The 27,674-nt window shown below is 38.8% G+C and overlaps 1 protein-coding gene across 4 annotated transcripts; it reads left to right on the top strand.

Annotated features, from left to right (window-relative positions):
* LOC139629908 (rab effector MyRIP-like) lies at nucleotides 1–27,559 on the top strand. Of its 4 annotated transcripts, none has more exons than XM_071492878.1 (18): nucleotides 1–612; nucleotides 1,182–1,508; nucleotides 2,636–2,808; nucleotides 9,903–10,124; nucleotides 12,660–12,796; nucleotides 16,502–16,582; nucleotides 17,789–17,886; nucleotides 18,935–19,015; nucleotides 19,242–19,385; nucleotides 19,998–20,133; nucleotides 20,915–21,462; nucleotides 21,865–23,994; nucleotides 24,196–24,252; nucleotides 24,826–25,005; nucleotides 25,518–25,679; nucleotides 26,316–26,420; nucleotides 26,518–26,578; nucleotides 26,715–27,559. In XM_071492878.1, the coding sequence occupies exons 3-18, from the start codon at nucleotides 2,699–2,701 to the stop codon at nucleotides 26,723–26,725; spliced, it is 4,263 nt and encodes a 1,420-aa protein (XP_071348979.1). In that variant the 5' UTR covers nucleotides 1–612; nucleotides 1,182–1,508; nucleotides 2,636–2,698; the 3' UTR covers nucleotides 26,726–27,559. The 4 variants fall into 4 exon arrangements, with proteins under 4 accessions (XP_071348979.1, XP_071348978.1, XP_071348980.1 ...); XM_071492877.1 differs by having other exon boundaries at nucleotides 1,141–1,508; XM_071492879.1 differs by lacking the exon at nucleotides 1–612 and having other exon boundaries at nucleotides 980–1,508; nucleotides 20,915–21,441.
* Nucleotides 27,560–27,674: the final 115 nt, after the last annotated feature.

The raw sequence follows: 27,674 nt of genomic DNA, 5'->3' as shown, positions 1-27,674 counted from the left end.
GAGTCCAACTCTTTAGGAGGGACTAAAAGCCAGAGACACACTTAATGCATTGCATGTGCATGGCAGCTGCGGGATGTTGTTTATATATATAAAAAATAAATCAGAATTTAATTAAAATTGAAGAATAAGCCAACATTCAGGTAACCTGCAAATTCTATGTAAACAGACAGAGCTGGCAGTAGCAGAGAGAGCAGGTATGCAGCCAGTGTGTGGGCACACACGTTTTTCTGCAGCAGATCAGCAACATCAGCCGCAACACACAGGCCACACATCCAGTGTGTCAAAGCTGAGCTGCCGCTAAAGTTTTCTCGTTTTTCTAATAACTTTGGATTCAGATGACTAAAATCCTTCATCCAGTTAAAATATACAGTTAAGTACCACCAAGATCTGAAATGTGTATTGTAAAATTGTGGGTTAAAACAGGGTAAAAGTCATAGACTATATAAAATATAAATGTAAAAACACATTTCCACCGCCTCTGGCAGACCACAGACCTAACGCCTGCGCAAAGGGCATGTGACGTCATCGACATGTGACCAAATGAAACGACCGTTATCTTAAACCGTAAAATCAGGATTTCGTTTGAAAATTGCTGGAAACATTTGGGACAATGTAAGTACATAACTCAACAAAAATATTTAGCCGTTTTAGATATTTTAATGCAGAAAAGCTACAAAAGTTAAAATCTACACATTTGCATACAACCACAGATTGTGAGAACCGAACATACAGATGGATTTACAGCTTTATTTACTGTGTGTTTCCTCTGGAGGTGTCTGGCCCACTATTTTTGTATTATTTATTTTTGTTCATTTATACATCACTCTCTTTCTTATTATTAGTCATCCTTTTTTCTTATCACGTTGTCTTTCCTCTCCTCTTTCTTTTACTGTTTTAAGTCTCCACCTGTCCACTAGTTGCTCTTTCCCGCCTTTGTCAGTCCTCTGCTCCCCCCACACACCTGCTCCAATTATCCCAGCGGCTGTGAATCTAGACAGAGGGTTAAACATAAACGTGTGTCCCAGAAATTCAACATTATTTTTTTAATTCGGGAAACTCCATAATAAGATAAACCTTTTACACTTTTATATGAATCCATATTTACCTGATAGATAAACGTTATTTCTTTAATTGAAACAGCTTGCGTAACTTCATGTCGCCTCCTTGACTGTGTCCGGCAGAGAAACAATGGAAGTGGACCAGGCCCAGCTTCATCCTGACTTTTCCCCAGAAACCGGGAAAGGCTGCACCGATCAGACCTGCCTACGGTCACCACATGCAGTTAAACCTCTCACCCTCTGCTATGGAGAAAAGGATTAAAAGAAGCGTATTGATCAGACTCTAGAGTCCTTGAGACTTGGGATACTAGTCGATTTTTTTGGCAGTGACTCAAACAAGATTCACAAGAGGAGTGAAGGGATTGTAATCGTGTTTTATTCCGTGTGCGGCTGGGAAGGTGAACAGGTGGTCATTGTTTCAACCAGGGAGGGCAACGTACTCAGAGATCGGTGAGTTTTTCTACATTTAATTTTGTGACTCTTTTACAACAAAATATAAGGTAGAATGCCTAAAACTACCTTTTAAAGAACATGATACTATAGCCTGAATAGAAATTGTGACTATTCCAATTATCATTTCTTATAATTTATCACTCCTGAGGAACACTGGTCTTTATTTCTATTTATTCTATTTTCTGTAGACTTTGAAATTTATCTAACATCCCAGTAAAACAGCTTCCAAGATCCGCTGCATGAAAAGTGATAGTTGGTGATAAGATAAACACTAGTGTTGGAACTGGAGCTCACATACACATGGATTCACTCCAGACACCACTGTTTGCTGTCATCTTGGCGTCACTCATTTAAAAAAAAAGAAAAAAAAGATTGTCTTCTACTTCACTTGTGACTGAGAGACAGATATTCTCCTCAGGAATGCTAATGCAGAAATCCCAAATCCTTCTCTGTGTTAATACCCCTGATTTACTTGTGTAAGTGGCTTGAAGGACGTCAAAATGAGTTTTCAGCGCTTATGGATACAGTCCTGATTTATAAAAGGTCAACCAGGAGGGTGTTTACATGTGAGCTGCCGGGCTGTTTGGATGTAGTGCATTTAAAAGCTGCACTTACTAGAGGGTTAATTATTCTACTTAAATGTACCAAAACTTCCACACCTTGTTTGCATCTCATGTCAAGAGATAGTTATACATGCTATTAATTGTTATGCTTTTAAGGTAATTTATGTAGCATTTTACCACTCTGGTTTATTAAAGGGCTTCACAGACCTATCACAACATATATGAAACCTCCCATGCATCACTTCATACAAACATTATGTACTTATCACATACTTTACAGCATCACATACCACTGTTTACACCAGTGGTGGAGGAACTAATCAAATGCTTTACTTGATTAAAACTACAAATACAACTGTGTAAAAATACTCACTTACATTTACATTTACTTACTTACAATTACATTTCATAATGTGTTGTATTTTATACATTTTGTAAGAAATGAGGTATAACGTAGCTATGCATTTTAACATATAATGAATTTAATTGTTTGTGTGTCCCTTTGTGTTTTTCTTGTCTTGTATTGTTTTTTATATACTGTCTAATTTACTCTTTCTTTAGATGATGACAACAAGCTGATTGATTGGTCAGAGGGGTTGAGTGACGGCCAAAGGTTTGTCAGCAATGGGCCGGAAGTTGGACCTGTCGGGACTAACAGACAACGAGGCAGAGCATGTGCTGCAGGTGGTGCAGAGGGACATGAAGTTACGCAAGAAGGAGGAGGAGCGTCTCAGGTGAGTTCACACCTCCATGGTGAATGTGTCACAGGTTTGAGCAAAGTTGGTTTTTCACTGAAAACAAACTGCCTGCTGTGGCTGATAACAACACTATGAGAGCAGTTAGTGAAGCAAAACAGTAAGGTTTGGGGCCGGACAGATAAACAATGAGCTGACACTCATTGTAAAGCTTCTTAAAGCCGAGTAAAGCTGCAGATTCAGGTGATAATTCTCTGTAGGTTCATCACTATATGAGTGACCCTTTCACATTATCACATTGATTAAACAGTAGTTGTCTTTGTTGTTGTAATCAGTTCATCTTTCATCACAGGCAGTTTTAGTCTTTCTCTAACAACTCAGACTAACTTCAGATTATTAGTTTTTGTGACTCAAGATAAATGAAAGCAAAACACAAGAAAAACAGAATAAAATGGAAGCTTTACTATGTAATTTGTTGTAAGCACTGTGCAATCCTGTGCTTATACAACACATTGCATATTTAGACTGTCCATTTTCTGTTAGTTATTTGTGTAGGACTTTGTTTGCATTGGAGGCATTTTTAGTCCTCAGTGGAGATTTCCCATCCTGCCTCTTTGCTCTGAAGTCTGTCCTCAAAACATCGGACAGGAAGTGACAGCCCTTTCCTGTTGTACTCAGACTAGCTTCCTCAAAACTTTCATCAAGCCCTCAGAGCCCAAACACAATATATATGAACAGAAAGACAGAAGCATTTGCATAGGGGGTTTAAACAGAGAATCTGGTGTATAGCGACCTGAGTCTGGGCAGGGAGTGAGAGAGGTGCATAATAGTCGGAAATTATTTGTATTCAGAGATTAAGAATAACAGTTAAGCACACAGTGGTTTATTTCCAAAACACTTTCCTTACACAATATTAATCCTCTGCTTACCTTACTGAAAGCTTTAAGCGATCAGGGACCCCGGTCAGATAAGAGATTGGTTTTTAAGAAGCACCCATGCAAGATAAACCTAATGAGTGTAATTTCCTGCAGATTTACATCTCCCTTAATGTGGAAATCTGCTTTAGCCCTACCTTCTGTATTTTGACCTACGTGACAATCTGCTAGGAATTTTTTCATCCCTTGAGTCATTTCTTCTGATGACAGGTGTTTTAAAAGTCCTGATATAAACATAATAGTGGTGGAAATATAAGCAGTAGTCAATGCCTTGGTTAAATGTAAGTAAACACAATGTGTCTGAGGTCACTGAACTTTTTTTTTGTATTAACAAAAAAAAGTCTTGCACCATGGCCCATCAATCTCAACTGACACCACTGAAACAATGGCTTAATTTGTTCTACCTGAATCATATTTGCAGCTGGAAGGTTTTTTTGTAAAATCTTCATGTGACATGAGTCAAAGTGTAGTAATCTTTCTGCTTTCTCAATTTGAACAAGTGTGACAAGCGAAGTGTGCAACAATAGCTAATGTGGTTGTTGTTCACTGTATCAGATATATCTGGAATTGCTGATGTTTATGTTGCTTCATATATGTTTCTCTTTTTATTAAGAGGTCAAGATGATGATCTCTCACTAAAAGGATCTAAAAACCAAGCTGTCAAAGGATGTGCCGCATTCACACCACATCCCTTCTTTAGCAGAAGTACATTGGCACATAAGATCATGTACCATCTAGGAGGCAAATCCCTCATGTCATGCAGGTTGTGCACTTTTCTGCTTCCTCAGTCCTTGAGTCGTTAAGTGGGCTCCAACTTCATGCATCCTGCTTCTCAGTTTCTGCACCAGCACCCCGGGGATGAAACTCAGCAGCCTCACAGAATGTCAAACAGCAGTGAGTGATAGACAGGGGAGTGTATGTAGGAAAGCAAAATCTCCAGTTGAAGTGAAAGAGTGTGTTGAATAAAAGGTTGTTGTTTTCTTCTACATTGCACAAGATTGGCCCCCTCTTTTACACACACAGAGAGGAACTGATGGTTAACTCTAACTGAAGTGCTCATGACCTTGTGCAGGTGTCTGTGACAGATAACTGAATTATCACACACACCCATTGAAAGCTGAAGTAATATTATGCTAGATAAAATCTGGCCTACCCTTGTTCTCTATGTTGTTGCAACACAGAAATTACTTCAGACAAAAGTCCTTACAAAGAAAAGGGAAGGAAGATTTTAGGACGAGATTAGTGAGATTCATGTACTTTCCAATGGTGGGAGTGTTGAGCAGTATAAAGGCTTTGAAACACTTCAGCAAACATTAAATGTAATGATTTTATGTGGGTTATTTTAACAACCAATGGCAATGTTAATCACACTTACTTAGTGTGCGCACATATATATTGTAATCTGTATTTACAGTTTCAAGTAATTCTGTGTAATCCTGTGTAAATTGTAAGATTACCTGAAGAATGAACAAACTGATTAGTTTTTATAATCTCTGAAATTAGGCAACGTTTAGTAGTTACATGTAAAGGAATGTAAATGCATGTACTTAGATTTTGCTTACATACACATTTGCATCTTGTATCCAGGTTCTGATTAAGCAGTCTTGAGACAGTTTATTAGGTACACTGGGCTAAAGCTAGTGGAGTCTACTACATCAGTCCTGTAATAAATCCCCCATCATGAAGGTTATGATGTTCAGTTTTTGTTGAAAGTGTTTTAGAGACGTATTGATTACCCTATGGTCATTTTTGTGGGTATAGTAGTTTGTGGTGCTGTTGTACTGTCTTATGTTATACAGAGAGGTTTTTTTTATATTTTACCCAACCTGTTGGATGTCAGTGAGTGCAGACTGAATTTTAGAATAGTATGTGTATTCGATACATATACATTCAATACAATATGGTGTTAGTCTTTATCAGGATCAGAAATACTTTGTCAAACAAAAAGCAATGAAAATTTGTCAGACTCGTGATTCTATTTGTCTATTTTTATGGCTTTAATTTCTCATCTGCCTCCTTGAGTGTCCTTATTCCATGGTTTTATGATTTGTGTGACTTGTTGCTGTAACACCGCTGCTTGTTGTCTATCTAGAAATCTTCATGTACCACAACAGTTTGATAGTGCCACAAATTACAATATCAATACCTCTCTAAACAGTTTGACAAAAACTCAACATTATAACCCAGTAACCCAGTATTAGAACTGTTTTAGTTGGTTGTACCAAATAACTGGCAACACAACTTGTAAGATGATAAATTCTAATGTGTAATTATAATAATATAACAATATAATAAAATGTGATGATATTAATATGGCACAAATGTCCGACAGTGTTTATCTGGTGAAGTTTTCAAACAGAATGACAATTTCTCAGGAACAAGCCACAGGAGTCAGTTCACTGCCACTGCACCTGATGATTTGGGGTTTGCTGGCATGCGTTTCTCGCCCACACACAGCAGACACACAAACACAAACACACACACACACACACACACACACATCTTGGCATTCTGCACCTCCGGTGTTCACACACTTGCTACCACACAGGCAGAGACTTAGCGTGGATGCTAATCCTGGTAGATTGAGAGAGGCTGTGGAGGTGCAGTTACATTAAGTGTTGCAAGAAGGTGAAAGCACCAGTGCAGTTTTAAAAAAAATACTAAAATAATGAAAGGCTGAAGAATATGTGGTTTGATACTTTTGCAGAATCCTCTGTATTTTTTCTTTTCAATATTACTAATTAATGAAAATGTTGAGTGCAAAAAAAATGCTGTTTGCCATCAGGATAAATTAAGGTTTTGTCTAGAATCAAGTATCAATGACATTAAAAGGGCTTGCCACCAATTTAAAAACATGACATTCATTTTACTGAGAGCCTGCATCACAAACTGGCATGAAATTTGAAAAACTAGGTAATTTTTCCATTTGGAAAATGGCTTTAATAAAGGATACAATCAGGTTGCATAAGGGGAAATGTATGATTCAGCTTTTCTGGGGTTTAAAAGATCAGTGTGTAGGATTTAGTGGCATCTGGCGGTGAGGTTGCAGATTGCAACCAACTGAATACCCCTCCCATTACCCTTTTCTTTCTAAGCATGAAGGAGAACCTATGGTGGCCTTCAGGCAACTTAAAAATGTGAAAGGCCCTCTCTAGAGCCAATGTTTGCCTACTCTGGGCAACTGTAAAAATAGAAAGATGCAACATGGCGGGCTCTTTGGAATTGTACCTGCTCTCTCTGTAGATATGAAGGGCTTATTCTAAGCTAAAGGAAAAAACAACAGTTCTTAGTTTCAGGTGATTATACACTAATGAAAACATAATTATGAATATTTTATTCAATTTCTGACAATAGATCTTTATCCTACACTCTGGTCCTTTAACTAATACTGACCAAAAGTTGAGATATCTCAGCCTTTGCTGGAGGATACACATAGGTATTCAAAAGCAAGTAAGCCCGTGAAAAAACAGTAAATTAAACCAATTACATAAATAAACTAGTAAACAATGAAATAATTGTGAAACTGTAATTTTTATCATTTTTACAGGATTGGATTTAATTTTCCTACAGCAACTGATTTCCTTTTTTGAAAAGTGTGTTTATATTTCATATGGCATTTTTCCAAAAGATATTTTTATTGTCCGAGTTGTCTCAAACCTCTTTTAGATAACAAGTTTTAAAACTTCACAACTTCAACTTCAGTCTGTCTGAATCAATTCTTTTACTGTAGTTAAATTTAACAATAGCTAACAAGGGAGTCAGTGGTAAACCTTCTCTTGCTGCCTCGGCTGGTATATTTCACATTACCCATACTAACCAACATGACTCTTTTCTTCCTAAAAGAAAAGAGATCCCCATTCACATCCTTAAACACTAGAAAATGAGTAGACCTCACATCAGCTTATCACCAAGAAACAGACTTTTTGTGAGGATTATTGCAGCTGACAGAGCTCGAGCTCTGTCTGTTCTCTTTTTATGCCTGAAGCTAGAAAGCTCCTTAGACGAGGATGTATGAGGACAGAGCTGCACCACAGATACTGTACAGTTGAGCTGCTGAACGTGTACTGTATGTTTCATGTGTAATCACAGGTATTTAATTGAGAAATATTACTGTTTTTGCTATTTGTGTGTGTATTCATTTCTGCAGCGTCCTGCTGAGTCACAGTCGTGTTGACACGTTTTTGCATTTTTTTCTCCATTGGATACTTTAGTGTGCATGTATATTTCTGCTTGTTACTTCACTTTACCATCCATTGAGCCTGAGTAATGGAGTGTGCAGCTGTAGTGAGAGGACGGCTGTCTCTCTGCCAGACAGGCGAGTGAGGGACACTTTTAAATTTTTATAGTTTGAGAGTTAGAGAAAATGTGACCTAAAGTTTAGTACATAGTGTGTAGAGCTGAAATAATTGGTGGTACAATTTTGTCAACCGGTTAGTTGTTTACATCATGTTTTTAAGCAAAAAATGTCTACATTTAACAGGTGGTTCCTGCTTCTCAAATGCTGAATTTTTCTTATAATTAACAAAATATCTGTACATTTTAGACGATTTTTTGGACACACAGTGTACACTAGTTCACTTTCAATCATCCATTTCAGTGGATGGTGGAATTCTTTTAGTGGTCAAAAACTGGAGCGCATTTGCCAATAATAATGGATATATAATTTTAGAAATTCACAACTGAAATAAAACTAACTTCGATACCCATAGTGTGTGTTTTTCCTGCCTCTGTCCTCATGTTGTCAGACTCTATCAGTCTATAGCAGCAATCACCTATAAATGATTCAGTCATGGCTGATGCTTCTGCAGCCTTGATGTGAAAATAATGGATTTCTTTGACATGCACTTACACCACTTTAAATTTGTCCTTTTCTCTGCCTCAGTCTGTCATGCTTTCCTACTGTAATATCTTTTTTTCATCCCCTGCCTGACATGTCTGCATCTGTTTTTAAAATGTAATTGATGTAACTATTCACAGGCAACTGTATGTAGATATTGATCAGTGCTTTTCAGTAGTTTTTCTATGCACACAAACTAGAAGTGTGTGCAGATGTAAATGCAATAAAATTTTTGATGGGTTCATTAAAGATGTGAGTATGTGAGATCTCCTTTGAGAGGGAGATTTCTTTTGCTCTAGATTTTAGCATTGAGTTGGTTGTACGGCCCACAACTTTACAGTTTTGGTTCACTCACTGCTCACTGTAGTGTTATTTATAGGTCGCAGGCGGGCAATTGTTTTCAGAAAAAAGGCTCTAAAAGCGTGTATGCTGCTACCTGGTGAACTTCTAGCAGCTAAGGAGCAAGATATTTCTTTCAGGAGTTGGTGGAGGGGAAAACAGGTAAAAAGAGTCAATATTGTACAGAAAACCCTCTTAAAATTAGTGTTAATGTTGCTCTAATTACACTGTTGGATGTGTAAATAGGCAACTGTTTGCTAACAGGTTCACCACTTCAACAACTAAAAGGTGATGATGATATGAGTGTTGTGCTATCTGCTAGTCTCTGCCACTCCCAAGTGGCTAAAAAAAAAAAAAAAAAGCCAACTACGCAAACTTGGATCTTCTGTCAAAGATCACGCTATATGAGAGAAAGCTTCAGAACAGCAACTAAATAGACCGCATGATGAGGTTGCTTTATCAAGCAATAATAAATGTTTGATACTTCAGCATCAGGAGCTGCACAGACAGAAAAGCTGCTGCTGGTGTCAAGGGAAAACACTGATGTGGTGTTCAGCTCAGCCTCCTCCTTTAACCTTTACATCAGATTTTAACATTTATGAATGATAGTTTCTCTTTCTCTCTCTGATAACAATCTGAAGGCATTTCACCCCCTTGGAATTCATAATGATCATCATTTAGGTTTTAATAATGTTTAGTGAATTACCATATTTGTAAAACCACAATTTCTGCTCCATCTTCATTAAAAGGAGGCAGAGGATTTGTGTGTGTATGTGTGTTTGTATGTTTATGTGCATGTTGTGTCCTCATTTTGATAATCATCCTACTTGACACAGTAAACTGACAAAATTTTTAACAGATTTTTCATAACACACTCTCTCTCTCACTCTCTCACTCACTCACTCACTCACTCACTCACACACACCAACTCTCTCTCCTGGTTTCACTATCTTTCTCCCTCTAACCATCCCCTCTCCCTCCCTCTCATCCCGCTCCTCCCTCCCTCCCTCTCCTCCCCACAGTGAACTGAAGCAGGAGCTGGATGAGGAGGGCAGTCGCAGCCTCCTGCTGTCACGGCAGAGTTGCTTCAACCAGCGCTGCTGCATCCGTTGCTGCTTGCCCTTCACCTTCCTGCTCAACCCCAAGCGCCAGTGCCGGGATTGCTGCTACAATGTCTGCAAGGCCTGCCGGGTCTACATAAAGCGGGACAAAGCCTGGCTCTGCTCCGTCTGCCAGAGGAGCAGGTAAGGTCGCCTGTGGTAGTAGTGGTGATTCTGTGTGTGTGTGTGTGTGTGTGTGTGTGTGTGTGTGTGTGTGTGTGTGTGTGTCTGAGAAGTACAAGGAGGCTAAGTTAAGGATGAGAGTCTGATAGCGACACCAAAGGTTATTAAGGTCTTACTCTGCTGGTGGAGAGATGGATTTAGCGTTTAATACGCAAAACATAGTCACTTAGATACAGTACAGGATAAAGTCTGCCACTGGCTAAAATATTTATACACATCCTCACAACACAACGTGACAGAGAGTAAGCAGCTCACTTGGTTATGGTGTGGGGAAAAATATATCTACAAAACAATTCTTCTCCATTTCTTCTATGAAGATAGTTTTTTAATTTCATTTTACAAAGAGCCTGCATGGTGCCCTTCATGTACAGGAGAAAACATTTTCTAGCACAAAGGTGACATGTTTGTGAATTAAGAACATTTTCAAGTTTTTCTGGTTTCCTAGGGGATATTTGCAAAATATGTCCTGAAGTTTCAACATGCACTATATACACTACTATAAATTTCATCTATCAATATATATAGTAAAGCCAAAATGTGGCTGAGCATTCCTATGGAAGCTCATGTTTTGCCCTATTATTAGGCCCTGCAGTGAATTATGGGCTGTGCCATAAAATATACACATTATATAACCTGTTTACATTACGTTATACATATTGCATTAAACATCAGTGTATTTTCTACACCTGCTTATCACACAAACCTGAGAGCAATTTAAAGTTTAAAATTGTCCTTAGCACCCAGTCCAGAATACGATTCTGCACCTCATGATGTGCAATGCCAATACTTAGTGCCAATGCACAAAGCAGGTCGACCTTTCATGTTGCAAGATGGAAAGTAAGTGATGCTCACTTGAATCAGGGTTGGTTGGGGCTGACAACCACAAGTTTGAAAATTGGGGGGGGAATCTAGAAAGAAAGAATTGATCTTACCAGAGCAGTAGGAGGCAGCTGTGATGGACCAGTTCATACACTAATCAGAAGGTTGGTGGCTCGATTCCCAGCTCTTCCTGTCAGCATGTCGAAGTGTCCTTGGGCAAGATACTGAACTCCAAATCAGTGGATTCTAACCACACTGTAGTAAACATGCGTAGATATTAACGTGCAGAGAAAGAAATAAGATGTTTAAAAATGTCATCAAACATAATCTGGGGTTTTAGCAGAATCATTCAACATCAATGTTCTTGGCTGAGGAAATCTATGCAGGAACTTCATCCAAGCAGACATGAGGAGAACATACAGAATCTACACAGGAAGGAGCCTACAAGCATCATCATCTACAATGTCAAATTACATCTGAATTAAACTCTATGTAGAGGTTTACTTCCATCTAAACTATCATCTTAACGAAGGAGTCTGTCTATATGATGATACTGCAGCCTGCAGGACTTACCTTAAGATGGGTGACACTTGAAAACTTTGTGTCACCTTCAACCCACTCCACACACTCTCACTCAGCTCCCGTCACATGGAAGCTCAGTGACACAGTGAACAGATGGCAACTCATTACACTTGCTGACATGAATATCTCTGCAGTATCCTACATCTGTCACTCCTAAACATTCAATTAAATCATAGTTCATTTTAATTTTAAACAGGAAACATGAAGATGAGACATAAATCCTGTTATCCTGATTATACATAAACTGGACCTACATCAAAATCCACTCTGACAGTGTACCCGTTAAATTAATAATAAATGACAATGTATTGCATGCAACACACAAGGCTCTAAAGAGCTGTAGTGACTGAAAGATGATAACAACATGTAACTTACTTTGAAATGGCTTTAAACCTTTGACCTTAAAATTATTTGAATGTCAAACAAGCATTCACCTCTTACTATTCCTTTTTACCTGTTACTGTTAGGGTTGCGTGGTTTTGCCTTATGTAGATGGCTATCCAACAGCTAGTGGGTGATAAACCCCTAAACGGTATTTTCATTTGTTTATGACACTTTATTCATGCAAATGAAATGGCTTCATTAAGATTTCCTGGCTCTTAAAAAAAAGAAATGCTGTCAAGAAGTAGCAGCTGCATTGCATTTTCCAACTCATTTGAACATGCCATCTCCAAAGTCTCTCTCTCCAGTGTCAGAAGGAACAATCATAGAAAAATTTTTTTTTACATATATATATATGTGTGTGTGTGTGTGTGTGTGTGTGTGTGTGTGTGTGTGTGTGTGTGTGTGTGTGTGTGTGTGTGTGTGTGTGTGTGTGTGTGTGTGTGTGTGTGTGTGTGTGTGTGTGTGTGTGTGTGTGTGTTGTCTTTTATCTGCCTGCTCCCAAGTGGGTTATGTGTTTGGTGATTGCTTGTATGCTCATTTTATTTTCTTGTTATATGAATTGCCTGATGATGGTCGCTTGACCAAAACATAGCTATTACACCTTTTTTTTTCTCCACATTTGGTATGAAGATCAAAAACAGTATTGCCAAAGGTTTAAGATAAGACACCTTCTGAAAATTAAATTGCAGGTTTACTGTCTGTCTCTCTCAGGTTGTTGAAGACCCAGTCACTGGAGTGGTTCTACACTAATGTGAAAAAGCGCTTCAAGAGATTTGGCAGCGCCAAAGTGCTGAAGACTCTCTACAGGAAGCACTTGGCGGAGCACAGTGCACTCTCAGAGCTTACGGGTAAACTACTCTGTTCATAAATGTTGCTGCCAAAACCAAATGTCATAAAGTTTTTTATTTTAGTCGAATGCTCGCTTGAGTAAACCTGTACAGGACAGAAAGCAAAAACAAACCACAGATAATCAACCTTCAGAGTATTTAATTTGTTATATGTGGCACATGTTGGAAATATTTATATGACAAAAATATGACAACATAACAAAAATCCTGTATTTGACGAGTTCAGATCTTTTCTTTACGCCTAATCCCATATTGAATGCTGTAAACAGATTACTGTTGGGAGAATTTACTCTCATGAGAAATTATGTGTTTGTATAAGAGACTTTGTGTGTACTCAACTTCATGAGTTTGATTTTGTTTTGAATTTGTCAGATTTTTGCTGTTTTGTATCTCAAAGCAGTGGAGGATAGGAAGTTAGGAGGAGGGTGAAACAGGATTAAGCTCTTGCTTGGCTTTCATCTCACATAACTTCGGCAGATTACTGTGGCTGCTGCCAGACTCTAGTATATTAATGTTTGTTTGCTTCCTCCATATCATCACTCAGCAAGGAATGAGGACTGAGTCCTGTTTTATTTTGGTTTTATTATACAATATGCAAACTTTTGTGTGTGTATGTGTGTACATTTGGTAGATGCATATGTAAACTTCATTAATACAGCATAGCACATTTGTTTACTACACAACTTAATTACTTGATTGACAGAAAATGTATTAATTTTCTAAATATATATGCAATATAAATTATTTTGGTAATCAGGTAATAGTTTAAGAAGAAATGACAAAAATTGTCACTTGTCCACAAGAACTTAATATACTGTCACTGTGTCACCAGTCATTTACTTAGGCGTCATTAGGTTTTGCACAGTTATTATGTTAATATGACAATATCTGATAATATGACAAAACAAGGTACACTGTCTCAGCCTTATGCCCTTCACTGTGTCAGTAGTATATAAGCAGTTCTACACAGCTTAATATGAAGCATGTGGTACAAATACAAGCAGGGTTAAGAGCTTTGCTGGTGCCAGCAGTGCTGAAAATGTATTCATATTACTATACAGTGCTTTGAGTAAGAGTGTTCACCCAGAAGCATATGCTCCAGCATTTACTGTAGGTCTAGTCAGGGATAGAGCAGGGGGAGTGCATTCCGGTTCAGAGTCTCTGATCTGATTGAATAGACAAGGGATTTCAGAGATTTATGCATGTTTTGTGGAGGAGAGGTCGCTGGCCTGGACTGATGTGAATGTGGGCTGGCATCAGGCCAGCGCTCAGCATCTCATTCTAATTTAGGTAGCTCTGTTTTCATTTTCCATTTTCCATTTAGCACATGCCGTATCATACTTTCTCATTTGTTTGTGACTGACCTGCACTACTTCAGCTGTGTTTATACAGCTGCCAAATCCGATCTGCATCGTCTGACTCATGCTACTTGTTCATGTTACCTTGCTTAAGAACAATGTGAGCTGCTTGAATAGCATCAGAATTAATAGAGCTGATATTTGAGAGCTAAAAGCTGTGGGCAAAGGCATTTCCGTGTGTGAGATTTATGTAGCAGTGAAGCATTTTCTACCACAGTGACCCCGAGGAGCTGATGAAAGAGGCAAGAGAACACAATAAAAATCACAAGTCAGTGATGCTAAACCATAAATCAAAAAATCAACAACACAAGGAGGCAGAGAAGGAAAGCACAATCAATTAGACAGTGCCTCCTAATCTGAGGGGTCACTAGATAAATCTGAGCAGTCACAAAATGTTTTCAAAGATGAGAAAAAGTTATCAAAATGATTACGCTTATTTTTAAGACTGATTTTGAAATGCCTCTTAAAGTGATAGTTTGGGTTATTTGTCATGGGGTTCTGTGTGGTAGTCATGCATATTCAGAGTATTACTTGGATCAACGCACTGCCAGTTAGGAGAGGCAGCAAGGAACAGCGCCACACTAGCTGAGTGATGTGCTGCTGTGGACTGGGTCAACAGAAAAAACTAGTTTTAGACTAGTTTTTAAAAAATGCCCACTGAAACAATCATATATCCGTCAAAATGTACACTTCATTTAGAATATTTTCAGCACTTTACCTTCCCTTCAAAACAAAGCAAACTTTCTTTCTGATTTCACCCAGCTGATCTGTGGTGTAATACTCTCTTGTCCGTAGGAATAAGATAGTTCAGCAGTTGAGAAAATGTTCTGCCAAAGGAAAGGGCTGTTTTGATTTATTGATTATATTTTGACAAAAACTATTCATATCAGAGAGGTCGATGTCGCTCTTTGGTACGGCACACCTACATTGGCACACATTTTTCCTTTCCCAGATAAAGATCACAGGTCAAAGTTGGGTGTATATTTGTTCGATGGTTAAACTGCTCATAGCTCATGGTTATTTGCATCCTGCTAGACGGGGCTTTGAGTAAGTATTGCTTGACCATAAATGTTGGGAACCAGTGACTTAGAAAACACAGGGACCAAGTAATGGAAGGTTTACATGAATAGATAGTTTATGCATTATTTTTACAAGTACAGTAGAGATTAGGACATTATGACAATGCAGTTTATCACGCTCTTGTTCTCTGTGAGATTACCTTTTTAATGATGTGTTCACCAGTGACTAGCTTTTTGAGTTTTCTCTGCTGTGATTTTCTTGAGGATCTTTGGTTAAAACTGAAATGTTGTCATGACTTTAACTACTATCATTTTAGCTTCTATCTGAGTAGTGACATACATATACTCATGTATGCCACTGTCAGTTCACCATCCTGAGAGTCTCTCTGCCCTTCAGGGTTACTGTAACCTTTAGCTGCTGTGGTAGAGGCAACTGTGTTGGTCATGAATCTTTTCCATGTCCCTGCGCTGGGGCCAAATGTGTCCTGACTCATTAGATGTTACAACACAGATGTCTGCACACGCATCTATGAGGAGGTCACAGGAACAAAATCCATCCTTCAGCCCCTGAAATACAAGTAAAGATTGTCTCTATGTACAGCATAGCTCACATCAGTGAACTTACGCCTGCTTGTAGTTTTTAGCAATGAAACGGCTCAAAGAAACAGAGCAGAGTGCTCTCAGTGCTCTCTGCATTTTCAGAATAATCTACAGTTCATATCACTTGGTTTAAGTCCTCTCTTTGCCCCTTAAAATGATTGGAAGTGACCCTGTGTGCTCTCCTGTACTTCTGAACCAGCGCCTGCTGCACACAGATCAGGTCGCCTGGTAATGCCACACACGAGGCCACACTAATGCACTTATATAACCACAAATGGCTGCATTGTTGCATGAATATTTACATGACGTGAAAAGAGCTCAAGGCTCAGAGTTGGAAGGGGAAACTGTCTACAGAACTGAGTGGCTGAGCTCTCCGCTGGCCAGTCATAAACTCTAAAATCAACTCAGATTTAAAATTTCAAACACATTAAAAGGTGTAGATAGTGTCAGGCAGATTTTCTAAAAAAAACATTTCTGACCATTCCTGTGACATTTTTTGTTAGTGGGGAATAATAATGAGTGCACTAAATTGATGCCATCCTTGAAATAAAAGAGGCACACTTTGCTTTTTTCTGTTTATTCATTCATCCCTTTTGCTTAATCTTCCATCTAATTTAAAAGTGCACCCTGGTCCAGTTTCAGGATATCAGGTTAATTCCATGGGAATGTACTGTATCTGCCTGTTTACATCCATGTGAACATCTGTCTGTCTGTCTGTCTGTGTGCAGAAGGCAGCGCTTATGAAGAGAGCGTCTGCAATGAGGGCAGCATCTGTGGGAGCGACTCAACCTTCTACAGACAAAGTGAAGGTGCAGACATGTTTCATGTTTTTTTTTACTTTTTACTTTTTTTTTTTACTGTTTTTGTGAAGTTTTTGTTGAATATGTGTGACATTAATACAGTTTTATGCTGATAGCTGTTATTTCCATGTCATGCCAAACATTTTGCTTGTACCTCTTGGGATTACAAGATGTAAGACAAGGCGTATAAGACAAAGACATTTTCTGGTGACACAAAAAACTAAGGTATGTTATTATATACATAGAAAGAGCCAAACTAAATGTTCCTCCTGTTTCCATTCCTTATCCTAAGCTAAGTTAACCAGCTGCCTCCATCTTCATTTTATATAAGCGGATATGAGGGTCTTACAGATCTTCTCATGTCACTCCCTGCAAGAAAGTGAATAAAAACATTTCCCAAAATGTTCAGCTGTTCCATTAAAACTAGATTTTGACACGGGCCCCCTCTGTAGGGCAGGGCCTCAAAATTGAGGTAATAAAGAGGCAAAGATATTGGAAACTTTTCATGCCAGTTTCTATTAAAGTGGTTAATTAAATTACCAGAAACTATTTGCCACACAGTAAACCTGCCACCTTAGGGCTCCTGGGTCAGTTGCCTTCTTTGGTTGATTGGTAATCCAGTCTTCCTGCAGTGACTGCGTCATTCCATTTCCAGAAGAAAGTCATTGCAACTGACCTCTGAGGCCACATTAGCCACTTCAAGGTTATTCGAACATTCCTCTCATGAATCCATAAACTCATTCAAGATTTATTTCCTACTGTGCCTACATGCACCTGATACTTTACAGCACATAAAGCAGTGGAGAGTGAGTAGTCAAATGATGTTGGTTGTGTGGTTGTTGTGCAGGTTTCCAGTTGCATCTCAAAGACTTATGTTAGTCTGATCTGCTGTCCTGTGTGTCCCACTGTGCCCTCACTTTCTCCTCACTCTCTCAGCTCACTGCACTAACAGGATGATTGACAGCAAACATGAATGAACAGCTGCAGCAGCCTGATGGTCCTGCCTTTGTATTGGCTACGCAACATGAACGAGGCAAAAACAGATTAGTAACGCAGGGCTTGAGAACAAAGTTAAACTGAAAAGAATGCAATTACTGCCTCCTGTTTTACATAATTGCAACAAATGAATCATGTTTTTGCTTTAATTTCAGTTCTACCTCAAGGATGTTACAGTTAACCACAAAACAAGTGATTATTATGTTTCTTTGTGTTCAGAGCACAGCATGGCTGAGACACTCTCTGTGGCCTTGCGGGTGGCAGAGGAAGCCATAGACGAGGCCATTTCCAAGGCAGAGTTCGACACTGCCAATCAGGTTACTGATGTTGCTCATGTCTTATCAATAGTCTGTCGTTATAAATAGTCATTTATCTGTATACATGTCTTACAAAAACCACTTGATTATAGGTTTAAATTTTTTCTGACATTTAATTTAAAAAAGTACAATATGACTGCCTGTTTATTGATGGTAATGCATGAAAGGTGATTTTCTGTATTGTATTGTAGATGCTGTAGTGTGTTACTGTGTATTGGTCTGTTATATATCCACTTTGAAAAATATCCTCCACATTTTTTTTTTCAAATAACTCCTTAATCTGACTTCTGATATTTTCCTCTTTGAATCAGATTATGGAAAAACATAAGGATTATCTTGCAGCCCAGATGACAGTTTAATATGACAGTATAGTACAATGTAGGTTCCATTGTTAGGCCTACATTAATGCAAAACTGACATGAATCATAGGTCTATGATACTGTTACTATAAAGAGATTCAAAGTGACTACAGTTACATGGAAAGTGACAATAGAGATACAAAATAACTACAAAGAGTTGCTTAACAACTACAAAGAGACACAAAGGCTTATAGCAGCTAAAAACAATAAGAGACACGAAGCAAATGCAAAGTTTTTTTTTATCGCTTTCAGCCTGGGTGTCTTGCTTTGACACTATAAAATGTATCTTAAATCAACACTGATCAGCCATAATTCATTGGCCATTTTTATATGAATTGCAATTAACCTCAGCTTCTTGGTTCATATTTTGTTGAACCATATTTTGAGTGCTTGCTGTCATATTTTGAGCAAGTGGCTAATAAATAATAAATGTAAATATTTTATGACATCAGAAATGCTATCTGTGTGCTAAATCCCATAGTACCTTTCTGATTCTGCAGACACTTTCAAAAACGCCAGTATATGCTAGAAAAGATTTACTTGTCACTAATCTGTTAAAGTATCCCAAAGCTTTTGGACTGAGAGAAGTGAATATGTGTATATATAGAGTGTATATTTAGAGAAGTAATCAGCTTATAGTGTGTGTGGCTCTGAATAGCTTTCTTATTTTGTGTTTGTTTGTTTACCAGGAGAAGCAGAATGAGGCACACTATCTGCGGGAGCACAGAGGAGAGCTCATTGAGGAACTGGCCAAAACTATTGTGCAAAAAGTAAGAAAAAATAGAAGATGAAAAGCCATTGTGTAACACTCAAATGTAAGTCATCAAATGGGGTTTCCACAGCTGCCTTGCTACAGGGTATTCAACTTCATACCTCCAGCATGTAACAGAGCAAATCCATTAATTTACACTGAATAAGGAAAACCACCTTATTTGTTATGTTCCGATGTGGGATCAGAGCTTTATGCAGCACTAATCATGTCTCTTTGTATGTAAGATCATCAGCAGGAGGAAGACTTTAGCTGAGATGAGGTCAGAGTGCGACCAAGACTGGGCCCTCGAACAAAAGACCGACCCCCATCATCATCAGTCCACCTGTGATCAAGCCACCAGCCCCCTCAAACACCAACCAGGCCTCTGGGTAAAAAAAACCCCCAAAAAAACAGAACACATCATAATGTGCACAGTCACAACTGCTTTAAGATGGAGCTGTCTGTGTTTTCTTGCATGTGTTTGCTGCTTTCAAAATAATCCTCCCATCTGTATGGTGACACGTGCTGACCTCTGCTGGTCAAACAGTTAAGCATGCTCTGTTGTTTTGTTTGTCAAAGGTCAAGGTCACTGTGACCTCACAAAACACATTTTTGGCTCTCAAATTCTCACAAATTAATATGGTAATTATGACACAATTTAACATAAATGTCTAACAGGATGAAATTAAGTGATGATATTTTATATCCAAATGGTCAGAGGTCAACTTCAATGTGACATCATAATATTCTGCAAAAACACATCTGACTATTATACAATGCTGTAACTCAGAAAGGAGAGATTGTGACTGTATTTCCTGCAACTTGGCTGATTGGTGGAGGGATACAACTGCAAAGCTTGTAGTTTTTATATCGATTCTATTGCTGACATCCTGTGTTCCCACAGAATGACTGTAGATATGAAGAAAAGGTGACACATAATAACAAGTCTAGTTTTTGTTTTCAACTTTAACAATTTCAATGTGTCTTCTCTCTCTCCTCAGAGGTCACATTCTGCCTCTTCACTGCTGGACAATGACCCTCCAGGTTTGATACAAGACTCTCTGCAAGCATTGAAGAAGGAAGGTGGTGGGTCGACTGTTTCTGCGTGGAAGAGTGTAGACCGGCTGGACAACTCTGGTAAGATCTTGTTGTCCATTGCTTTAACCTCTAAGCCCACCAGTGGATCAGTCACTGCAAACCCATGCTGCGTGGCCAAAACACTGTTAGAACCCACAGAGCTTTATTTCAAATTCTAGTGGATGTCCCAAAATATACTAAATATGCTAAATTTGAGAAATGTGTTTAAATTGAGTATTTTGAGTGTTTTGAAACAAAATGTGACAGAGCCTTTGCAGTCATGACCCACAAGCTTTGGAAATAGGGATTCTCCGTGAATTGCCTTTATTTTACCATTAACTTTGCTCTCCAAATAACAATTAACAAACAATTATTTGTTGAGTGTTGGGCTTGAATGTTTCACTCAGTGTTATCATATAGATTCAGTAAATAGCTGCAACAATTGATAAAGAATATATACAATGAGTGTTGATGTCACAGTGTGGAATAAAATTGTTTTTCCAAAAGTGGAAAACTGGCTGTTAAGAGGTGAAACACAAGCTCATCTCATTTTAGTAATGACTAAACAATAATATTTGGTTAACAGTAATTAAAATCAATAAAATAATTAAAATAATAAAACAAGAAGCCAGTGTAAGGCAGCTTAAAGAGGAGCGATGTAGTCACGTCTCTTGGTTCTGGTTAAAAGTCTGTCAGCTAATTCCTGCCGACTCTGTTTTTTTGTTTGTTTATGTTGCTGTTCGTGTGATTGTACTTTTTGTTGTGTTTGTTTGGCATATGGTTTCTGCTTGTCTGCATGATATCTTTGCATGCATGCTCATATGCGGAGGTGTGTCCTCAGTGCTGAAGAGCCCAGACGGGAACTGGATTGCCCTGCAGAGCGCCCAGCTGTCTCGTCCCAGCCTGCTGACCAAAAGGAAAAGCCTGGTCTACAGTGCCCTGGAGAGGGAGTCCGGAGTGGTGTCCGCCTATGAAGGCATGGGCTCTGACAACGAAACCAAGCCTGAGCCTGACAATTCCTGGGGTGCTGTCCTCCAGGAAATCCACAAGAAGATGACAGACTCAAACTTCAACTTGCACGACACTCGGGACAGGATCCCGCTGCCTCTTATGGGCCGCCGAGGCAGCACAGATGATATGTTTTCGGACTCTGAGGGCAACTGGAAGCCTAATAAACCTCTGCTTGCTTTTGTTAAGAGGAAGATGCCTGCAGAGATCAGGCGACCATCATCCCGAAGGACAAGTATCATTGATGTGAACTTTAATGTAGAAGGAACAGGAGAGGAGGAGGAGAGCAGTGTGGCTGCTGCGCAGGAGGTGGGAAAAGTCAGGAGATCACGGAAGAAAAGGAAGAGTAAAACAGAGCAAGTAGCTGCTTCCTCTTCATCGGTGAGAAAAAAAAAAATCACTTGAAATTACAAACTGATGAAATGTATGTATGTACAAATGTAAAAAGTAACATTAGTAAAGCTGTTAAAACTAGAATGCAGAACTGGAACAAGAACAAGCTGATCAGTTAATTGATTAATGAGTAACTAACCTGACAGAACATTAATCAGCCACAATTTCAATGAAAGAATGATCCTTAGAGATCCTGAGATTTTTTTTTTCTTTCCTGTGTTGGCATATGATTTCAAATGTATTATTTTTGGGTATTAATTTTAGGTTATAAAATAATCATGTACTGCCATAAATTAAGCTAGGTGTACCTAATAAACTGGTGACTGCTTTAGGGGAATTGTGCTTATTCACAATAGAAATATGCTTGTAACTGACTTCTTGTATTCACAGGATTTAAACAAAGAAGACAACCAATCCCAACCTACTTCTGATGCTGTAACCCCTGACACTTTGACCTCTGGTGCCACAACCCCTGAACCTTTTGACCTTGAGAGTGACATGACTGGATGTGGAGCCAGTGAGAGGGACGAGGAGCTCACATTAAAACTACAACAGCTAACAGGCCCAGTTTGTGACCCCTTTCCTCAAGAAGTACTTGATAAAGACAGAGATTCTGGTAATGATGTACAGAGGAAAGAAAGGAGACAAGAAAGTGAGGACAGAGATGAAAATGATGAAAGGTTGTGGAAGATGGAGATCGATTTAGATGAAGTGAGAATTGAGGATGAGAAAGAGGAGCAAGAGAGAGATTTAGAAGTAGATGATGAAGAGGTGAAACACAGGTTATACAAGCTCGTGGCACAGTCCAGACTCACATACTTTTCCTCTACTGATGATGAGTTAAACAAAGCTGGCCAGAGTGAAGGAGAATGGGATGAAGCTATGGAGGAAGACAAAGAGCAGGAGGAAGAAAAGACAGAGAGACTCACATATAAACTCTGCCAATTGGAAAAAGAAGTTAGAGCTACACAGTTCTCATCCACAGAGGACGAGCTGGACAGAGTTGGCATCGAAGAGATGAAAACAGAAGAGGAGGAGGAGGATGGGAGGAATGAGGAGCTGGCTGTGAAAGTGTGCAGACTAGCTGAACAAGTCAACGCCACCCAGTTTTCATCCACAGAGGATGAGTTGGACAGAGCAGGTAGAGGCAAAGAAGGGGAGGAAGCAATAGACAACGATACACTGTGGAAGTTACAGGAAGAAAAAGCAGTCCAGGCGGCTCAGTTGCGTGATTTGGCATGTCTAGTCAGTACCTCTCAGTTTTCCTCCACTGAGGATGAGCTGGATAGAGTCGGAAAGAATGAAGGAGAGAGGGAGCAGGAGGTAAATGAAGGAGGAATTGAGAGCAGCATTGAGATGGAAGACATGTGGGAAGGAGCAGTGGTGAGGAGAGAGTCATTTGGAAATTTGGATGTGAAAATGTTTGATTTAAGGGATGAAACTGAGGAAACAAAGAATCAGAGTCGTGATGAAAAAGCAACAGCTGAGAATGTTTTTAATGGTCAGATAAAGATAGTTGATGTCCAACAAGGTGAAACAGAGGTAGAGGAACCTGAAGAGAGAGATTATTTAGAAGAGACAGTAACAGCAGAGATTGAGAATGAAATAATAGTAGTAGAGGAGTATATATGTGAATACGACGTTAAAAAAGCTAAGGAGACACAGGAAGGACAAGAGATGAAGTTGAAATCAGAAGTAGAAGCAGTGAAAACAGGGGAGATAATTGACTCCAATGAAACAAGAGAGGAACAAGAAAATCAGCCAGAGGCAAAGTGGCCAGTCAAGAACAAAGGAGAGGACAAGTTGAAAGAAAGCAAAGAGGGTCAGGGGAAGTGGGAAGCAACAGCAGACAGTGAAGAGGAAGACACAGAATTTGACAGAATAATCAGCAGCATGTTGATGATGACTTTTGAGGACATGCAGATGGAAACATTTAAAGATAAAGCTGCAGAAACTGGGAGAATAAATAGAGAGCTAGAGGAAACAGAGACAGATGGGAGTGTTCAAATAGGGAGAGAAAGTGGTTTCAAAGATGATGATGCACAAAGCATAAATGCACCAGAGGAGACAGGAACTGCGAAAGAGTCTCAAAATCAAGGCGACAATGTGAGGCCAGAGTCAGCTGTGAGAGGAAGAACAAAAGAAAATGTAACTGAGCAAATAGGAGGAAATACTTCCAGAAAAAAGGAGAGTGGAGAGTGGACGAGCAGACATGAAAATGAGCAGGAAGAAAGAGACATGGATCCACAAGGAAGAAGAAATTTAGCATTTGAGACAAATGAGGCCCAACTGACATGTAAGAGAATAGAAGTGGATGATGATGAACAAGAGGATGGAGGAGGAAAAATGGTGACTGAGTGGCAAATGATGGAGAAGCAGGGAGTTGCTGCAGAAGGGGAGAGTAACAGTCAAGAAACAGATGAAAAACTTGAAGAAACCAAAGAAGAAATTGTGGATGGCACAGAGCAGAGCAGCACATCTCCTCAGGAGGGTTTACTGTCACCAGAGGAGATTCAAAATGTAAGCACCGTAGCTCATTTTCTTCTTCATACACTCCTTGAGGAACTTAGACAGGCATCAATCTATTTAACAACATCATCATTGTGCCTGTAGAAAATTTGCTTAAAACACTGCCAGAAAAAATATTCACTGCACTGCAACTAACTACTTAACTAACTACTCAGCCTGCCCTGTTTCATCTCTTTTCTCTGTGCACTGTAGGGTAGTGACATGGAGCTTTACAAAACAATACAGTTTATATCTTCTCTTCTGGAGCAGGTGAGAATTAACTTGTTTTGCTGCGGGAGGGCGTGGATAAAGCAGATTAATGATTACTGACAATCACAATGCAGCTCAACTTCTTTTGCACCTTTTCTTCTTACATTGCTTTCATGCAACTTCTTATCTTAGTTTTGTGTTTTTATTTTCAATATCCTGCTGTTGTGCATGTATTCTTGTCACATTCTATTTATGTGTCACGTATCAGTTAATTATGTTGTCCACTGCAGATATGATAGAGGTACATTCTCCTCAAAACAGAAGATAAATTGTCTTGGTAATTTTTTCAGTAATGTTTTTGTTTTGACTTTATTTAAAGCGGTAATATATTCTAGAGTTAATTTATCTGAGCTTAACTGAAGAGTCTCTGATCAGTAGGAAGACTGTCAACACAAAGTAGAGGAAATCCAAAGTTTTGGTCCTACTTTGTCATGAAAAAACTTAAGAGGACAAAGTTTAATCCTAGTAATTTTTGTATCAAAATGCTAAAAAATTAAACCACACTGCAAAATATCAGGTTTAACAAAGGTATCAGTCAGTTTTAAGAAATTACTTTTTGTGTGTGTATTGTAGAGATATTCAGCGGTGTCTCTGCGCAGCATCACCACTGAGGTGCTGAAGGTGCTGAACGCTACCGAGGAGCTGCTTCAGGGAGTGGAGGGAGGAGACAACGCCCGGCTCTCCTTCACCTCACTGCCCCCCAACACTGACCCCAAGAAACTAGATCAACAGTTCTCAAGACTGGAGGAGAATGTAGGTTTGGCTTCATTTCAGTTCATATATTATTTACAGCACACTTTACATATTGCTCAAGTAATATTAAATGACTGACTTGATTTTAGCAGATGCACTTATTTTTAATGTGCAGTCGTAGATAACAGTGTAGTTTAATATTTTAAACTTACAACGTGTGCATTAGTGAAGTGTTCTAGGAATCATATACATATTTCCATGTTCATATTTCCACTTTTGGGGTCTGTTTGCAAAACTCTGAATGCATTAAGCTGCAAAAATACTCTGCCTCGTTTATGCTTGCTGCTGCATTGCTCAGCAGGTTGTTGATTCAGATAAAAAAACTGGCTCAGAATATTTGAAGGATTAAACAAAAGAGTTAAGTTCCCCTGCATTTAAGCAATTGTTAGGTTGCAAGCATTGACAGTGCCAGGCGTAATACAGGTTCAGGTTAGATCATCTCATTTAGTCTTGTTTGTAAATATAAAATACCTGATTTTGAAGTAAACTGTGTTGTACGGGACATGCTGCAGGTGTATGTGGCAGCTGGTTCGGTGTACAGTCTGGAGGCGGAGCTGAATGACCTCGAGGAGTGTGCCAGGGGGATCTGCAGCTCCACGTCGGATATGGAGCTGTCCTTCCTGGAGGAGCAGGTGGCATCAGCAGCTGCCAAGGTCCAACAGTCAGAACTACAGGTGGGTTGAAGCTGGATATTCACCAACGGTTAGTAATCTAATTGGAATATCAAGAGATCCTAAAAATTTCTGCTGCTCATCTTTGGACTTGAATACTTACGCAGGTTTGGGAGCTGTGCGATGAGGATTTTTGCAGGTGGTGCAAGAGGAGCATTCCATTTTGAAAAGGGTTTTTCCTTGGGTTATGTAATTGTGCTTGGTAAATGAAATGGTAATTTGACAGTAGACCTTTTGGACTGAAGGAAGAGCTAGAGGATAGGTCAGGAGGTCACCAAAAACACAGGAGTTCATTATTAAAGTAATGTGAATATTCATAACAATTTTTAATTAAATCTTGGCAGTAGTTGTTGAGATACTTCTTTGGCAGACAAGAGTGAATGTTTAACCACATGTTAAAAGAGATGCACTGACAGCTGACAGCTTGACTGCTAACTACACTATGAGCTGCTTTTTCCAACACCCATTTTCCTAATTAAGTTGATGCAAATAAAGATGCATTTTTTTCTAAAATTCAGTCATCACTGATTCTGTTTATATTAAACTTTGGCGTTAACATGATGATTGGCCTTACAAAAGCACTGCAATCAATGGTCAATATTTGTACTGTATAACATGATTGTGTTGCTGCTGCTGTAGATTTGTGACATCTCTGCAAGAATTGCTGCATTGAAGAGCGCAGGCCTCAATGTGGACACGGAGTCACAGTCACGCTTCACTAAGACCAGGACCATTCCAGTTATGGTACAGTACCTGTATAAATCATTATCACAATTTATCAGTTTTCAGTGTAACTAACAGAGCTTTATGTACACACACAAAATGTTTTTTTGTCCCACAGCCAGTCACCCTGGACTCATCAAGACAACTGAGGAGGCGATTACCTGCACCGCCAGTGAAAGGTAAACCATATTATTTGCCAATATACTGTCAAGAACAATATTGATTGATATTAATCACAAAAATACATTTTGAAGTCAGTTTAGTATTTTCAAAACGTTAATGCATATTCTTTTTCTCATTTTGTTTGATTCTCAGAAGACAAATAAACCTAAATCACTGATCCAGGACTGTTGCAGTACCTACAACACAGCAGTGCCTTGACCCTGTGACTCTGCAGCCTACAGGCCAGTCTTAAATGATCCATTCAGATACCATTTTGCCTTAATTTACTCCTACACTAAACATGCCTCAAGTAATACAGAACACTAGTATATGTAGATTTTGTGTAGATGTGCTATATGTCACTGATAGTGCAGGAAATCATTGATTCTAGTATCATCTTGTCAGAAATGTACAGTAGATAAAAACTTTATTTTCAGATTGGAGATCAAACAGTTTTAAAATTTAATCTGCATTGATCAACCATATAAAGAGACAACAGATGAACTTTCAGCTAACTAAATGTCAGAACAAGAAAATCACTTACATGAGTTTTAACTTTTTAGATTTCCAAACAAATACAGAAGAAATTATATTACACAGTATGTGTAAAAAGAAATCACTTTTTATAGCCTCCATTCTAACGGCATTCGTAGTACATTTAATTTACTGATGAATAAAGCTATAAAAATGATGTGCAGTGAATGAAAAGACACTAAGCGTCAGCAGTATAGCTACTAGATAAAACCTGAAACTTGTACTGTACATGGGAACAATTATAGTATGTTGGAAAAGTTGAGAGACTGTATCATGTCTAAAATGAATACTATAGATAATATAAAGCTGTATTTATCATGGTTGTGGATGTTGTAGTCTACATATTTGTACGGCAAAGCAATCAGTAATTGTTGTTTTCTGCCTTTATTTTCAAGTACAGAAAATAAAAATCTTAAGTTGCAAACAGATGTTATGCTCTCAGATAAACGGCAGTGAAAACACTCTGCACCCTGTTTGCCCCTCAGGTGAAGGTGGGTGTTACGGTGAGGAATTTATACTGTATTTTTGAAATGAGGAAATGACACCCAAATATGACATTCCTCCTTGTGAAGTAGGTGT

Source organism: Trachinotus anak, unplaced genomic scaffold, assembly GCF_046630095.1.
Source record: "Trachinotus anak isolate AG129_WGS33_773 ecotype Australia unplaced genomic scaffold, CSIRO_AGI_Tana_v1 ptg000012l, whole genome shotgun sequence".
NCBI classification, from domain to species: domain Eukaryota; kingdom Metazoa; phylum Chordata; class Actinopteri; order Carangiformes; family Carangidae; genus Trachinotus; species Trachinotus anak.
This window is presented reverse-complemented; position numbering and strand designations above follow the sequence as displayed.

What these genes read in the sequence shown, in the direction of transcription:
- LOC139629908 (XM_071492878.1), top strand. Translation starts at nt 2,699, where the DNA reads ATGGGCCGGAAGTTGGACCTGTCGGGACTAACAGACAACGAGGCAGAG. An exon ending in TATCTTCTCTTCTGGAGCAG is followed by an intron (nt 24,253 to 24,825) that starts GTGAGAATTAAC and finishes TGTGTATTGTAG; the next exon opens with AGATATTCAGCGGTGTCTCT. An exon ending in TCCAACAGTCAGAACTACAG is followed by an intron (nt 25,680 to 26,315) that starts GTGGGTTGAAGC and finishes CTGCTGCTGTAG; the next exon opens with ATTTGTGACATCTCTGCAAG.